The sequence below is a fragment of the Apis cerana genome, linkage group LG9 (genome assembly GCF_029169275.1).
Source record: "Apis cerana isolate GH-2021 linkage group LG9, AcerK_1.0, whole genome shotgun sequence".
Lineage (NCBI taxonomy): Eukaryota > Metazoa > Arthropoda > Insecta > Hymenoptera > Apidae > Apis > Apis cerana.
The window spans coordinates 4,276,635-4,294,524 of NC_083860.1; the positions used below are offsets into that span (position 1 = coordinate 4,276,635).

The following is a 17,890-nucleotide window of genomic DNA, read 5'->3' on the forward strand; positions in this document are numbered from 1 at the left end:
TGTATAAAAAAAATGGAGTTTAGTTATTCGTTAAAAAGTAAATATCTAATTTTTAAATAATTTTAAATAATGATAATTATTTTAACATATCTTTCAATTAAATCAAGTCTTTTAGTGATAAAACTTTAGCGATAGTGTACTTAACAATATTAATTTATTTTAAATAAGTAAAGCGATATAAAAACGTGGTTTTACTTAAATACCTTCTATCTATATTCCACTCGAAACGTTTTCTACTACTTTTAATATATTCACGTTGAATTTATTCTGTTACGAGAAAGTTAATATCCCATTCTCCCTACTAAAATGTTAATAAATGTGGTACTTCAGTTTGAATTTTGATAGAACTAATTTTAATTCAAACTTTCTATACGAAAATACGAAAGCATAAATACATTCCAATAATCTAAATATATTTCATGATATTAAAGTTTTAAATATATATATATATTTTTTTTTTATGAGTTATTCACATTTCGACAGAATGAAAAGTTTTCTACTTACTCTCGCGATTTTTCTACTCTTTCTCTTTAGAGTATTCCAAAAATTGGTAGAAACGTATAAAGTTTCGGACAACTGTCATATCTTTTACATTTACTAATAATAATATTCGCGATGGATGTGAAACGAAAATACAATAGGTAATACAATATTTCAGAATTTTTATCTTTACATTTATTATAAAATAAAAAACCTTTTCTGTAATAAAAAACCTTTTCTGTTTGCTTAAATTCTTTCATGACGTATAATAAAAAATAACATTTCCGTGTGTTTTACTTTTAAACCAGCATTAAAATTCATGAACCACATGTCTTTCAAAGCAAATTTTTAAGTAAATTTTTTTCAAACGATACGCACTTCACGTCCAAGTTTGTAATACTAAAAATTTTAGAAATTTTTCATCGTATACACGTATCATATTAATTAGAAAATTATATATTTCCTTTTTAAGTAAAAACTTGACTCCCAATAAAACTCCCTGAATGTTCATTAAAAAGAGAGAGAGACCAACAGAAAGAGAGAAAGAACGAGAAGTTAAAAGTCTGTTCCATAAAATCAACTATCGTTCAATAAATCCACTGTTACAGAATGCATAGAAAAACGTGTCCAGTGGAAATATAAAATAGAACACGAGGCACACGATTTATAAATTCCGTTTGTGGGTAGCTGTAAAACATTCCAATAGTAGTCTATAAATTTCTTAAGGCAAACTACTTTACAAGAAATCATAAAAATGTAATTATTGATAATACAAAATAAATAGAAGTAACAGAGAATAGTATAATACAGCATACATTCATTTGAACAGAGATCCTTTTTACATGGAGGAAAAGTCATAAATCTCTGAATAAAAATAAACAAAAGATTGATTTAAAAGGCAGTATTCATAACTGAAGTATATTTATCAAGGTTTCACCATTCACCATTATTTATTAATTTTAGATTTAATTGGCATCTCTCTCGCATCGATATTTCTCGTTGAAAATTACGTAGGAAATTGTAAAAGAATAAAATCAGAATCACTTTAATAATTTCTGTAGCCTTTTATAAAATATCATAAATAAATCTTGGTATCAATAATGAATCAATTCGCCCCTTCTCTATTACACTTATATTTATTTCTCCAGCGGATAAATTTGTTAAACTAAAATGAATTATTATTTCTTGGACAATAATTGTTTCATTTTAAGAAGAACTTTACCTACCTATCATAATCTAAACAATATGTAAATTATTCCTTCCCAATTAATTATTAACATTTAATAATTTTGCATCACATTGTAAATAAATGATACGAGAAAAATATCAATAATTTGTTATTCCCTTTGTTTCGAATTATTTTATACCATATTATACATAATTATATATTATATTCTGCACCTGTAGATTAATATCGAATTAATGATAAAAAAAAAAAGTACTCGCTTCTCTACATTCGATATTACATATATTTTAATAGATGATCAAGAAATATCACAATAATTCCGAATTTATTAAATTTTCCTGAGAATACGAGAATATTTATGTAGATATTTCACGTATAAAGAGAATTGTTATAAAATAATAAAACCTCTATAAATCATTTCCATGTTCAGAATGTATTTTATTGTAATAAAAAGAATAAATGTATTCTCCTTATTGATAATGATCTCGTTACTGATTTTTTCTCAATATATTTTAATTCAATATCCATTACGCTCTTCTCTTGTTCTCGAATGTCTCCATAAATTAACATAATAATACCTAAAAATTACTTATCTATAATATTTTTAAAACACTTTAAATTTTCCACCTATCATACATATAGATTTATCATTTCGAATCGTTTCAACTTTCTATAACAATATATTCTTACAATTAGTTTATTATCCACCTCTCCTTATATTTATATAATAAATCACATATTCCTCGGTTTCCTTTACGCATTATAATTTTCAATATTCCAACCTTAAAATCGGGCAAATGAAAGAAAACATTTTTGATTTGTCTCGCCACGAAAAATGTGCTCGTTACCTTCACGCACTTCTCCAGGTGATTACAGGGGTGAGCAGGCAATAATCCAAGCATAAACACACGCCACAGCGATAATAATAACACATACACACGAAAGAAGTTTCCTTGTAATCTTAGGGAAGTAGTTCGTGGAACGAGTGATCCATCCTACGAAAGCTAACACGAAAGGCACGTTCGAGCTTCTGAGAAAAGGAGAGGGAAGTGGCGTGTGCAGAGTGAGATGTGCACGCCTAATTTCCGGTTCGTTGCACAGGTTGACTCATTTTTGCATAATGCAGCCTAATAAGGGCTAATGAATGAAATGCTGTAACCCCCCGATGTTGCGCAAATTGGATTTACACCACTTGCCATTCCTACACTTTCACCTTTACCACCCCTTGTCTCTACTCGTAATCTCGCCGCCCTCCTTCATCCCTCCACATATTTGCATACTTTATAAATCCACGCAGCTATATACCATAGCTCACGGGGCGAATTCTGGGAATTCCAGCTCTCTGGGAAGAAACCTATCTCGAAGAGTGGTGTACGATTTACGAAGAGGATCGACTCCTTTTCTTTCCTCTCTCTTTCTCCTTCTCTTCATTAATTATTCTCCTTCGACCTCGTCACTCTGACCTCCCCCTTCATCGTTCCATTACTCCGCTCCCTCTTCCACGCGGTTTATTTCTCGAAAATGGAATAAGAGGGTAAGAAGCCTTCTTCCGCTCGCGAAACGTGATCTGATCTGATCCATACATGCATACGTACAGGGGATGGGGAAAAAGTCGGATGGATCGCGGGTGTTGAGGCAGCAAGGAAAATCAATTACTCGCTGCTCGATTGAAGGGTGTTTCAGCTCAGGATTAAATAGTCGAAGGATCGATCCCTGTATATACGAGTTTTATTCGGCTAACAATTTGATAAGATAGTTGAGAGGGGAAGAGGAGGTTCTCGTTCGAAAGTTTACGTGGTTTTATGGAAAGAGAGAGAAAGGAATACGAAAGAAATAGGAAGTTTAATCTCGAGGGGGGTGCCCTTTTGTTTTGACCGAAACATGCGGGCAGTTAGGAAGAGTGTTTTAGAGTTCAGAATAAACATAGGTCTGAAAATGAAGCTCGACCAAGCAGCGAGGTGGTTTTCTGTTCCAGTGTACTTCAAGTGGCTTACCTGCCTCTATTCAACGTAAGTTGCGCGAAAACAAAGGTCTTCCATTTTAAATTCTCTCCACTTTCCTTACGAACACACTCTCGAAAGGGCGGCCATAACGATCGATGATCTAGCAAAGGTGATACACCGATCAATTTATCGAGAGAATAAAAATTTTATGAACAAGTGAAATTTGAGTGGTAATCAATTGCTCGAAAATGTGATTGGGAATTTAGCTTCGAATTTCTATTTTTTAAGAAACCTGATATTCCTGCTGTTTGATTCCTTAGAAATTAAAAGAGCAATCATTTGTACGTATCATTTATTCAAACAGGTTTTTTAGATTTGTTATAAATGATATATTTCAATATATTTATCTATTCTTATTTCTGATTAAATTTTTAACTCGCTTAATGTTTCTTTTTCATTCTTTGGCATAGTAATTTTTATTTTATAATTGAAAATTTATGTTTCTAACGTAATTTAATCGAATATTTTTCTGCCAAATATTTGATCACAATCAAAATTCTCCATTTAAAATGAACGATTATAATAATTTCGATTATATCTGCAGATCTTTCAGCATCATCAATTATTAAACTATTACATATGATAATTTGAATTTAAACACGAGCTTTGAAGTCTTTGATCGACATCTGCTGGATCTCAGCCGTAAAATACTTCGATACCCGAAAGAAGTGTATGCTACATTACTAGCAACGCTTGCGTAATTATTACCAGACATCCTTTTTGGACGAGCATATGTCGGTATATAAATACGGAAGTTTAGAGTTCAGAACCTCTTTGTAAAACTTTATGAGACTTCAGAGGGAGAAAGAACAAACCTGAAATTAATAAGAATCTTAATCTGATTATTTTGAAAAAAAAGTTGCTCTACAATAATGAAGGAATAATCAAATCCCTATTGTAATATAATCCTCAGTGTAACTGAGGACAATATCGATACAATACCAATTTTCCTGTCCAAATAAAATTAAACAGAAAAAGATAAACCACCGAACATCTTATATCCATTCCACTGTTTGAGCACACACAAATCTTTCATCAAACTAATTGTCATAAGAACCCTCGTGGCTCCCCCCAGGTCCCAGCCGCCTCTTCTTCGCCGGTTGTACCAAGTTTGGATCCATTTGTAAGCGGGCGATAAAAGAGCAGGCTATGCTCCACGCTCGAAGAGCAAACATTGACTATAGCCCCGTTAAGCAACATAAACTCAGCTTTGGGGTTAAAGAAAATACCGTTCACCGACGTGTTGCCTCTCTTAACGACTTGATAATTGTCTGAACGTTACTGTTGGACAACTCGAACTATCCGAATTTCCCCTCTTAAGACACCTTGAGACCCGTTCAGCCTGTTCTTTGATCTATTAAAAACCTCCAACTAGTTTGAGGTTGAACAATTTCCTTGATCGAATGCTCGTGTCTAAGGATAATTGGCTTCTTAATTGGAGTTTGGTTAACCAGTAACGTAACGGGTTCAATTATGGATGATACAGTTTAATTATTTATACAATAACATAACGAGTTTATACAGTTTGAATATTTATCTAATCTTTGAATTTTGATATAAGAATATCACGTGGAAACTTGAGAGGAATTGATCGATCAATTGGAAGGAATGAATTGTTTTCATTATATTTTTTCGAAATAATATTAATAAATCAAAAAGTATTTATCTGTTTAGGAATCTTTGTTATAAAGAATTAAGCGAGGAAAATTTTTTACGGATTCTTATGCTATATTATATTATTCATATTTTTGATTTTATATAATATAATATTCTAAATTAATTCTAGAATATTTCTTATAATTTTATCATATAATTTTTTAACGAACCATGCATTCGCAGATTGAGTGAGTACGTACATTAATTTTATGACAGAGTTGTCCCGACGATACCAAGTTTGAATTACAATATCAATATATTTGATGACTGTCAAATGAAATCCCAGTAGGTCAACTATGATACGCTTGGCGATGACAACTCTCAATTAACGTTGAAATTGTCAACGTTCTTGACAAGTGTATTGTCTATTACAAGGTAGTTGCAAGATCTATTGATCTATCTTGTGGCAAAATTTGTTATTCCCTTGAGATGTCCATCCACTGATATAAAGATACAGAGATATTAAACAGCAAACAAATTGGACAACACTAAAAATATAATAAATATATATATATATTTTCCTCTCTTAATTAAATCAATATTATTTCTTTTTATGCATTTCAAACAAAATTCAGTTGAAAAATAAAATATAAAAATACACGATATATAAAGATCTTATATTCTTCCACTTAACTTTCTACTTAATATTTCAAACGAAAATTATTTTCATATACACTTATTATACCAAAACAATTACTTTCCAAATTATTAAATAAAAATCGATCTAACAAAACATTAAAGGTAAAATTCTCATTTCTGTATGAAAAAATCTTATTTTCCACACGCGTTACACGGATGAGAGAACAAAATAGAGGGAGAAAATAAACAGCTCCTACTTATCGATACCCAACACTTGTAATACAACCGTGAAACGCCATAATCGTCTGCTTCTTGAACCAACTCCCCCTAAAATTCCCATCAGCGACGCTGATCGAATCATCCAACCTCGATTATTACGATTACAGAGGGAACCGGTTAAATAAACGGTGTCACGATAGCAAGACGATCCCGTTTCGAATTCACACTCGATCCAACCTGAGTATCCTTGTAGACATTAGCTTTCGCGCTTTGGGATTTTGCCGGGGCAAGAAAGGCGTGGCTCCTAATTGAAAGGGGATTAATTAACGCGCCCAGACTGTAAGAAAACCTGCTGATATTCGAATTCCTTTCCTCATTCCCTATGGGATTTTCTATCGAATTATGCGCACAGGGTTTCTCATCCTCGTCTCGTGTTTCCTTGAAAAAAAAAAAAGACGTTCCATGGGAACGCAACTCCTATTGTATTCAACGAGGGATGAAGGAAGGGAGAAAGGAAGAGAGAGAATGGTGTATCAGATCGCGTGGAAGGGAAGGAGATGGATGGAATTTTGATAACGTCGGAACGGAGCATGTTTTACCACAACAACCGCCATGTATTTCCTTTCCTGGTTATATCTGGTGGAGGGGAGAAAAATTGTGGAACAGAATTTGAAATCATGCATTCAAAGTGTTGTGCATTTCAATAATTCCCTGTTAAATGATTTATCTTTCTCTCTCTCTCTCTCTCTCTCTCTCTGTCTCTCTCTGTCTCTCTCTTACGGTTTCTCATTTAACTTTAATCTTGTCATCTTGCGACGAAAAGATAAGAGGGTATGTATGCACGTGGAATGGAGAAAGTTGTATCGTGTAACTACGATATGAATCCTTTTGTACGTGAAGCGTGAGTTGGATAATCAAGTTCATTTTTTGAACCTTCGTTCGGTGTTTTTTTTTTTCAGGTAAATTGAAAAACTTTTGATCGAATTCTTTTCTTGGTGAATTCTTTTTTTTTTAATTTTTGTTGCTTGCACGTTGAATCTTTTACGAGTACTTGAATAAGAGTGTTAGTTTATTATGTGATTAATAATTAATCCTATTTGCCTATATTCAACACTGATGATACAAATTTTGATGATAGAATTTTTGACGAAATTTTAATTTTAATTTTTATTCAGACAAAAATGGAATTTTGTCGTGCGTTCTAACATTAAAAAATATTGATTCATATTGTTAAATAATTTGCCATCATTATGAACGATTCATTATTCACAAATTTTTAATTTCTCAACATTTAATTTCCAACTCGTAATTTCTCTTTATTAATAATTTTCTATACTTTCTTCCATAAGTATTTATTGAATTTATCCTACTTACAACAATTAATTTCTTCCTTGATAATTCGAATTATTTCTCGCAAAATCAACAAATATTCTAATATCCACGGACGAAAATACTACACAACACACGCACACACAATTAAAATAATAATTTCACATTATCTCCTTACTTTAATCTCTCGTGCAACACGATGAATTCAAACAGAAAATATATAAGCACACACCGTGGAAACGTCCTCGGTTTGGAATCCCCTCGGTCAGGGAACTCGGTCAGAAGAGCAAATCCTTTTCCTAAAATTCAGTGGTGCAAATGTCGGCGGACACGGTCGTCTCTCTAAGGGTGCGAATATATTAGAGAGAATAAAACTCTCGAGAATTGGCCTCGCGGATGTTTTTACGCAAACAGTATCAATGCACGTATCTACTGAAAACGAAAAAAAAAAATAAAAATATTCAAGAGTGAAATTGCGAAGTTTTATTTTTTCGCCACTGCAATGAGAAAGAAAATTTCTCTCGTCAGGAGGAGAATATTATATCGACCCTCTCAAATTTTAAAACCTCGATCCTTCGAACAAGAGAATTCCTACGAAACGTATCTTCCTTCCGAAATTTGCCAAAATATATCCGAATAAAAAAGGACAGCCACGTGACAGGTCATACGTGTCTCTCTGAAAATATCACGTCACACTTTACCCGCGATACGAAAGTTCTCAAGTATTCGAACGCTCTCTCAACGAAACGTGTTTTCGCGAAACGAAGCCACGGATTCGGACCAATAAAACCGCGGAAACTCCAAGTTTTCGTTTACGGAGCATTTTTACAAGCGAGACACACACATTACGCGTGTAACCAGGCCTCATAATGCGGGCAAATGCTATATGAACGCGGCCTCGTGGGGTAATATCCGGCCACGGTCGAACGTTAAACTCTTGACACGGCTAAAAAATATATTCTCTCCCTTCCAAAAAAATGTGATGTCAGAGAAAAGAGGGGATTAAGATTTTCTCGATAAAGAGGGTGGATGGCAATTGATGAGCACATCGAACGAGTCAGATTTCCTTTTCATTTCTGGGGGATGATGAGAAAATTAGAATAATGAGATAAAGCTTCCCTTTTGGAAATTATTTACGTTATACAGATGTTTTTGATAGAGATAGTGTAAAATAGAGTCGTTTGAGGGATGATAAGAGAGTGATGGAAGAAATAGAGTAACGTGGAGAATTATTTACCGTTGTATAATGTGTTACGATAGGATAAAATATAATATGGAGATAGTTTTTGAAACATTTAAGCTTTTCTGATCTTTTGGAAATTATTATATTATGCAGGGATGCAGACATTCTTGATAAAAAGAGTAAATAAGGTTGCTCGATGAATATATATCGGGAGATACCGAGAGAGTCTCGGCTCGCGCTTTTCGCTTTAGGATGAAGACAGAGAGATGATGATGGAAGAAATAGAATAACGTGAGAATTATTTCGTGTTTCACGTTGACGTGAAATATAAAGGGGTATAGTTTTTGGAACACATAAAACTTTGTTAACTTTCTGAAAAATTATTTCCTGACTCGTTTGAAACACTTTGTCAAGTCGAAAGGAAACATGAAAATCATAAAAGAAGCTTTTTAATTAGTGCTCAACAAAATGCGAAAGCTCATCTGTCGTATAAAGAATTTTTAACAAATCATGGAAGTAGTAAAACATTTTTGAAGAATTAAATTAATTATGTTTCAAATCTATCGAGACAATATATTACTATATTTACAAATGTTAATAATTTGTATAAATATTAAAGATAGTAACTTTAAATTATGTTTGTCTCTGTGAAATCATCTTTTATCTAAAATAGCTTTCATCAGTAGATATTCGATAGGATCGATTTAAATGAGCTAGTATATACTATATATATATAATATATCCTTTAAATATGCTTGAAATATAATTATAATATAATAGATACTATACGAAAATATATCACGCTCTTCATAATAAATGATAACGAAATATCGAGCTACTAGAACAAATGTGACCTAAAATAGCTAAAATAATGCTAAGTTATATCAATACCGTGATATAATAGAATCAAAAGTAGATAAAATAATTCCGAATTAGATCAAGTAAGAGGATTAAACAAAAAATCAAATCAAACAGCCAAAACGAAATTAATTAATAATTTCTTTACGAAGCAGTAATTTCTAATAATTTCTTTACGAAGCAGTAATTTCTAATAATTTCTAAAAATAATCGTTCCAAAAAAGTTCACTACTTATTTCATTTTATATTTCTTATCTGCCCATTATACAAATTGGGAAAAATTTTTAATTCAAATGCGAAAAACATTTCGATTCTCGATAAACACACACGTACGTATATTAATTCAGATTATTTTCCATTCGAGTGGGAAATAATGAGGATATTCGAAGAGATATCGTTGAAAAGAGAGCACGTACCATCTCAATGAAACTGGCCACTCCGCGAAGGAGGGGATCAGAAGAAAGGGTGATCGTGGAAGGGCCTCGCACGATTTCCTGTTCGAGATTCTAATGATAATAATCTCTCACTGTTGGCCGAGGAATGTCGTATCGTATCAGCATGCGCGCTCGTACACGTCAAATCGTTTATTATCGCATTCGCGGCGCAGTTGGACACCCGTGTATATTATTAAACCATCCTCATCCTCGATCCACGGCGTCCCTTTACGTTCACGGACGTTTCTAAAATTACCCGTCGATCTTTCCCCCTTCCTTCTACTTCGTACACTTCGGTGTCTTCTCTTCACGGCCCTCGAGCATCCACTTCTTGGCATTCCGCACCGCGTGTTCGCACGTGCGTTTTCCCTCGAAAACAACCGTGAAAGCTGCCCCCCCCCCTCTTCCTCCCCTAATATCACGGCACGCGGCTCCTAAATGCGTAGATCAAAAGGGACACCGTCACGCGCATTATTTCGCGATAAATCTTTTCGTTAGTGTCAACTTGTAATTTTGACAAGTTTTATTGATAACGAGAGCGAGAGAAAACGTTTCGCTCGCGGAGAGTCTGCCTGAGTCTGTATATTTATCGAACGAGGGTTTATTGAACGATGCTGGGAACGAATAATATTGAAAGATTCGTTTCGGATACGTCCGTTTCAATCGCGTATGGAAAAGAGTGATCGAATAGAAAGGTAAATAAACACGGCAAAAATTGTAATTTATATTTGCAGAAAGAGATATAATTAATCGAGCGTATGATGAGTATGATGTAAAAAAATAAATGGAATTTTTTTGGACGCATCGATGCATAAAGATATTTCTTCGATTGAAGGAGAATTTATGCAAAAAACTTACGGAAGCAAAGAAATATTTACTCGTTGTATTTTAATCCCTTTTATTTTCAACTTTATTATCGAGATAATAAGTCAACTTTGAGGGAAAAAATCTTACAAAATAAAATTTCATTCGCGTTATATATGCTTATATGCTCGCGTTAAATAAACATTTCGTAATCAATATCAAACAATATCAAAAATATTATGTCTCTTGCAATAAATGGAACTTGTAATTAAATATTAAAGTTACATCATCGCAAACAGTTTCCTCGAAGTAATTATACCGAAATGTGAACAATCAATCATATTATGATATCAATATACAAATGTAACAAATATAAAAATATGCAAGAAAAAATTATTATTATACTCCGATAAAATGTAAAATAATACCGCGATTATCTGTACGATATTAAAAACAAAGTACAAATTCGATCGATAAATTACAAAAAAATTTAATATATTTAAAAGTGGAATTTTCCTTATTTCGTGGTATTATTTAATCGATTATTAATTTTCATTAAGAAAATAGAATTTTATACGTAATCATTCCTCCTCCAGAATATGTATATTCACCGTGTAAATTCAATTTCAATTGACGCGAATATGTTTTGATACATGATCCACATATATCGTAAAATTTACATTGCAAATTGTAAATCATTTTTCGCCCGTCCAAATATAGGAATCTCGAAAATTATTAATCATCGATTGAATTTCGGGACGGGTGATTATTATCAATGTATTTGCCTCTTCTTTTTTTGAATATTTAATTATTAAATAAATAAATAATAAATAAATTTCCAAATTAATCGGTCCTAGTCCTTAAATCCTTAACAATTATTTCATTAATATTATTATTATATCATTAACATTAAGGAACAAATATTACTATTATTACATACTTTTTTCACTTGTTACATCAATTCCAACGACCCTTTCATAAAATGCAGCGAAATGATTCCCAAATGATTCTTTTTAATCCATTTTGCTTATTCGCTTCATTATCAAACGAATCTCGATTCATTTCACCGATTTGAATCTTAATTAACTGGGTTAATCGAAGTCCTATTATGCTCGCGGGGAAAAATAGAACATGGAAAATGGCAATTCTGCTTGATTTAACTTTTAGTAAAACGAAAAAAAAAAAAAGAAAACAAAAAAAAGAAAGAAAACAACGCTAAAAATTCTACCGATTTATGGCACAATTGTCCCTTTTCAGAAAACTTTCCATTTACTTCTGCGTTAACCAAACAATTACGCTCAAAGGTAAGCGAGCAGTACCACGTCGTAATTCACGGCGAGAATGCCTCTGCCGTCTAATTGCTTCGCCAACGGCCCTGAATCATCCCGCACACCCCGTTATAAAGATTCGATCGGTGAACTCTAAGTGTCTCATCGAAGGGGAGATTCGACGGATTCGAGTCATCCCTTCCTAACTTCACAGACTCGTTACATCATCGCTTCTATCTTCATCTTTCCATTCAACTTAAACGACCGCCTTCTATTCCTAGACAGAGATTAGATCTAGAAATTGATTCGGATACATTTATACCGGATCTTACTTACAATACTTTCGAAATTTGATCGAGACTGAAACGCGAATTAATTATATCAATTGCCTCGAGAATTTTAGGAGAGTAAGATACTAAATTTACTTTAAAGTAATGAAAAAAAAGTTCTTTAAACAAGCCGTTCTAAACGATTGAACGAGAAGTCACTTCGTTACATCACGTCGACATTAAAATTTCTTTCACGTCAAAACTACTGCCGCCTTCTACTAGAGAGAAGTTCCCCTAAAAGTCATCAAAATTAATAGAAAATATCTCAAGGATATAAAAGTTACACGATTGTCTTCTTCTTCGTAAATTAACTTCGCTCTTTAAGAGAATCAATCCCTCCAACATCCTCCCACCCCTCTACACTCGTTCATACCAAGTTCCTTCCTCCAAGAACTCTTTCCAGAGAACGAATAACGATGAAAATCGGCAAAAAGCCACCGGGCAAAATACGTTGCGTGAATGTAACCACCTAGCCACGCGATAGAACTTCTCACGGTATCTCGTGGTCGGAGGACGCGCATTTACGCCGCAAATGGAAATCCAAGAAAGCGGCGGCCCGATTCAAAGCCAGCCCTGTTTTTTTCCCCTCCCCTCTCCTTTCCTTTCGTCAGCCCCCGAAGAAGAAGTCCGCGAACCGTGAGATGCATTCAACGTATCCCGCGGGGACTTTCCCTAAGCTAATGCGAGATGAAATTACAGCCCCTCCCCCCGGGGTTCCGGTCGACAGTCACGCCGTCTACTCGAAAGACACTGGCGGCGCTGCCCCTTCCCTCCCCGCCCTCCCTGCCAGCTTCTCTTTCAACCTTTTCTACCTTTGCTTTTTTCCTTCTTCTTTTTTTTCGTCCTCGTGGTCCTTCTTCTCTCCTCTCCTCCCCCCTCCTTTCCAGCGCTCCTCGTACACACGAGGGGAGGGGAGAGGGATTCGTTTCAACTCGTTTGGTCGCTCCGAGCGAGCGTTTACCCTTTACAAAAAGCTGCCCTTAATCTTCGACGGAACCTCCTCCGCCCCGGGAGTTTCAAAGAGGAATTTTCCAGTTATTGGAGGAGGATATTTCTCCTCGCTTTAACGAGATAACTTGTACTCCCGCGATCAAAGATTGACAGTGGCTCCTAGAGAATCGTTCGATGGTTCTTCTCGATTCTTCGAATATGGAAACGAGAAGTTAAAGGAAGAAGATTGGAAGGAGGAGATTTTGGGGGAGGGGGTATAATGTCGCGTCTCTCTTATGTGTGCAAGGCAGGCTGTTCTATTTCGCGATCAATCATGGGGCTCGCCCCTCGTCTCTCGTTGTTTCTCGTTGAGAGAATATTTCATATCACGCGTGGGGTGGATATATGTCATTTAAATATGATGAATGAACGGATCAACGATCGACAAGAGGGAAAAAAATCGATTAGCATCGAGTAATTTTGCACGATGCAGTAGAAAAAGAGAGAGAGAAGTAGGAGAATGAACTCGAATCCTGTTGCTGTTCGCAAACTGTTCGTGACTTTTATGGAAGGGGAAGATGGTTGTTCCAAGTTTTCCAACGAAAACGTGTTTCTTTTTATTTTACGTATAGATCGGGACTGGGTATGAGAAAAATATTAATAGCATTCTAAAAGTTCGTAAGTTGGTGGAAAAGCGAATGGATTATTAATGATAGAAACGCGGGACTTATTGTAGCTTTATATTGAATAGGGTGAAAAAAGAAGGCTGGCTATTACTCGACGTCATTTACATTTATTCGAGGTAAAAATCCTTTCTTCGTCACGGCACCGTGCAAAGAACAATCAAACGTAATTGACGGTACGTTAATTACAAAAATAAATTACACGGTGCAGAGGGGAGAAGAGGAGGATTTAACGATATTCAGAAATGCCCTGGCGAATAATAGCGGAACAACAACGGTGAATAAATTAAGAACATCAAAGAAGCGACATACGTAAATTTTTTCACATACAGGAATTCGAACGATGTTCGTTAAATGAGAATATGTACATAACGAGTGGCGTAATTTATCTCCAATTAAAATTTATCAATTTTACTGCAAATATAAAACGATCAATAGACTGTTTTTAACAATCGCGATTTGTTCGAATAAAATTGTTGACGACGTTTCTTTAATGTTTCTTAGTTAATAACATTCTGACAAGATATTATCTTGATCTAAATAGAGCTAGGAAGAATGGAAATGAACTACGATCTTCAATCATCCCTTAAATCGCAATATCACAAGAAATTACTTTGAATATTCTTGTTGAAACGACACGAATACAGGATGCATGGATCTATCACATCGGATGAATCAAAACGGATAAGGAAGTTAAAAAGAAAAAGATAACATTAATATAATGAACAGATAAAAGAGAATAAAAATGTGTAGCAATAACGATGGAAAATTCTTGCACAGCGGAATGCACCCTCATTAACGAACCGAAATGCTGGATTAAACGTTATCCGCATTTTCTACATTCTCACCGATTTAAATTCCCCCCCATTATATTGTACAAGCATCCATCCATCTATTCTCATAACCATTCCACTAGTATTAATTATAACTAGCTGCGATTAATACCGACATCAGTTTCACTCTTGCAAACAACGGTTGCGGGCTAAGTTTCTCCGCTATACATCTCCCTTCTCCTCGCCCCCCTCCCCCCACTCCATCCCCATCCCACTTGTAATCGAGCTTCTCACAAGGCAAACTCATCTATCACAACAATAAAGTTCCATGGCGATCAGTTTGGCATTTCTCGATCTCGAGATTAACGCGTGTCGTTCTCCCTCGGTGGCGCAAAGCCTCGATTATTACCGCCCAGCCTCGATAGCTAAGGTTCACTTGCTAATACGCGCGTCGAGGAGTTTCAAGCAGCGTCGGCAGTAAAGAGAGTTGCCACCGTGCGCCCTGCACGCTCGCTCGAGTTAAGTCACTCTGCAAAGTTTGCCCGAGAGAGGTATACGGAAGGCCCGTTAATGTGTCGTAAATCGTTGCTCTCGCTCCGTGCACGAGTCAACCGCAGAGATTACACTCGACCGAGGCAGTCAAAAGTGAACTCTCTCTCTCTTTCTCTTTCTCTTTCTCTCTCTGCAGCTTAGTCAAGTATCCGGTCTTAACAATGTACCAAGGATCGTACTGGCCTCGAGTATCTGTACCGTGAAAAGCTAGCCAAGCTTTAGCTCGTTTACGTGACAGAACGAGGGCAGATGGAGGATTGTCACGGTTGGGAGTCGTCTAAAAAGGCGAGGCAGAGGCCACGGAATCAAATGAGTTTACACAACGACGACAACGGAGTTTCGTGAGTGTAATCAAACCGGATAGGGATAGGGAAGCGGTGAAAACGGGATAACCTTCTCTTCTTAGATTGCGATTTGAATTTCCGCCCAAAGGTAAACGAGCCAACACCCACCGGATCCTGGGGATCGTCCGTCGAACGTCGATAGAGGAGATGCGATAAATTTCGACGCAATAGCTTCTTAATTACAGAGAGAGAGAGAGAAAGAGAGGAGGAGAAGATTCGTTAGAATTTGTCTACTACTAGATATTTTACTTTTGAGAAAGAGGGAGGATAAAGAGATAGAAAGGGAAAGAGAGAGAGAGAGAGAGGAGAGACCAGCCAGCACAATATCGAGCCACGACAAAGGGCACAGTTACGCGTAGAAATCGTCCCAAAGAGAAATGAAATCGATTTGCATTTCCAAAGAAGTCTGATTGTACCGGTGCCCAGGATACACCGGAATTTCCTTTGTCAATTTCGAAGTCATTATTCGGTCGTTGCACTTACTAGTATGAAATCATCAAGCAATTTCACGTCGCGGATTTAATGGTAATTTCAAAGTATTATATACCCGGTTATGTTACTCTTGACAATGCATTGTCTGAAATAAAAGGTGAAAAACAATCGCGGACATGGCAGACTGCACTTGCGTATTATCACGAGAAAGTTCGTAGAACCAGTGACTCGATATCTTCTGGTCTCTTATTTCTGTAATTCTCACGGGAATAATGTCGCTCGAGGGTTCTTCTATTCTGCGACACGAATAAATTCTCGTAAAATCCTATGTTACGAATATGTAATGTTTCTCTCGAAATTTCGCCTCAAAATCTATAGCCTTCTGATGGAAATTTGTAAAAACCATATTCAACGTATTCTGCTTTAAAGAATAATTTCAGCGAATCGGTTGGGATAATAATGAAAACTATAAAACACCGCTACCTTTCAACGTTGTTCCTTATATAACTCCTTTGCACGCTCAGTTTCAAAAGGAAAAAATATTTCTTTGCTCGAGCTTTGCAACCCGGTGTACATTTCTTTGTCTCCATCTCACGCTTCCGGCGTAACGATAAAAAAAAGATTTCCGCAATGGCAAATAGTGCCAACAGTCGTCATGAAACATACTTTTCCCCTAGTCTATTCTCGCGCTCGTTGTCGCTTTGTCGTTTCTTTTAAACCACCAGCTGACCGAGCGCACCGTAAGAAATGACACGTCCTGCTTGGCGAAATGCCGGACAATGTGGTAACTAAAAAGACGGTTACGACACACGATGATGTTGAATCCGGTATACGGGAGGGGAGGGGAATAGTAATCTTGTCGTTTTGTCACATTACACGCGATTACGCGCATCCCACGCGTCAACGTACACTCCTATCAAGCATCATTATTCATGTATTCCGTATTACTCCATATTTCGGCCCGTATACGAACAATCGCGATCGTAGAAACAACGATTATTGAACTTGCGACAGCTTACCTGATATCATGAAGAAAGCGAAAACCGCTCTTAGCCACAGGTGGCGAGTCATCTCGAATCCGTGGATAACGTCGTTCTTCCTCTCGATCACTGGTCTTTCGTTCACACAATAACACACCACACGCGATACTTTTCGCGCTATTTACGAAAACACGGAGGGCATTGAAATCTTTGACAATGCATCGATGATAACTGACTTTCACCGGTCTCACGAAATAGTCATGGTACACGATGAACGCCACTCTTTCCCGAACCAAACGTCACCACACGTTGTCCCCGTACGAAACGTCAAACTCACTGTGCGCAGCGTGGATACCGACTGATCCGCGAAACCGTTAGACGATGCGGTGGTGGCGACAGCGGCGATTCGAATCGCGAACCGCGAGGACTCGCTTAATTTTTCCTTCACGTGGCCGCGACACGCGATCTTCACTTCTTCGAACCGTAACGCGCGAACTATTAAGACGATCGATGCCGTGTTAGTCGACGAACGTTATCGATCACCAAGTGTAGAGCAACGCCACAAGCACTAGAAGAGATTTTAAGCACTGTTGACAGGGTAATTGCACGTATATCTGCACTGGATTGCGACAGACGAGACTGAGCGTCGCCGCGCGAAGCTGTTCCATCGCGAGCCGCGCGTGCGCAGACCGCCCTTCCATCCCCACCACTGTGCTTCGCCCGAACCATCCGAAAGAATGCGCCTCTTTCTCCCTCCTCGTTGCTTCTCACTCGCACCCATTGCCACTCGCCCTCGCAGCACGCACACGATCAACGGGTCGCGCCGTGATCTTATTCCACACCTCCTTTCGGGGTGAGACGAGAACGC

The 17,890-nt window shown here is 36.4% G+C and overlaps 1 protein-coding gene across 2 annotated transcripts in view; it reads right to left on the reverse strand.

The window, feature by feature from the left end:
• The window catches only part of LOC108000909 (uncharacterized), a 168,692-nt gene extending 151,018 nt beyond the window's left edge, over nucleotides 1–17,674 (reverse strand). The window contains exon 1 of one of the 2 annotated variants that reach the window (XM_062079511.1): nucleotides 17,062–17,671. In XM_062079511.1, the coding sequence (XP_061935495.1) occupies nucleotides 17,062–17,113 (52 nt within the window). In that variant the 5' untranslated portion in view covers nucleotides 17,114–17,671. Of the gene's footprint in view, nucleotides 1–17,061 lie in introns of both variants that reach the window. The other variant, XM_062079512.1, reaches the window with a different exon arrangement.
• Between the last annotated feature and the right edge of the window lie 216 nt (nucleotides 17,675–17,890).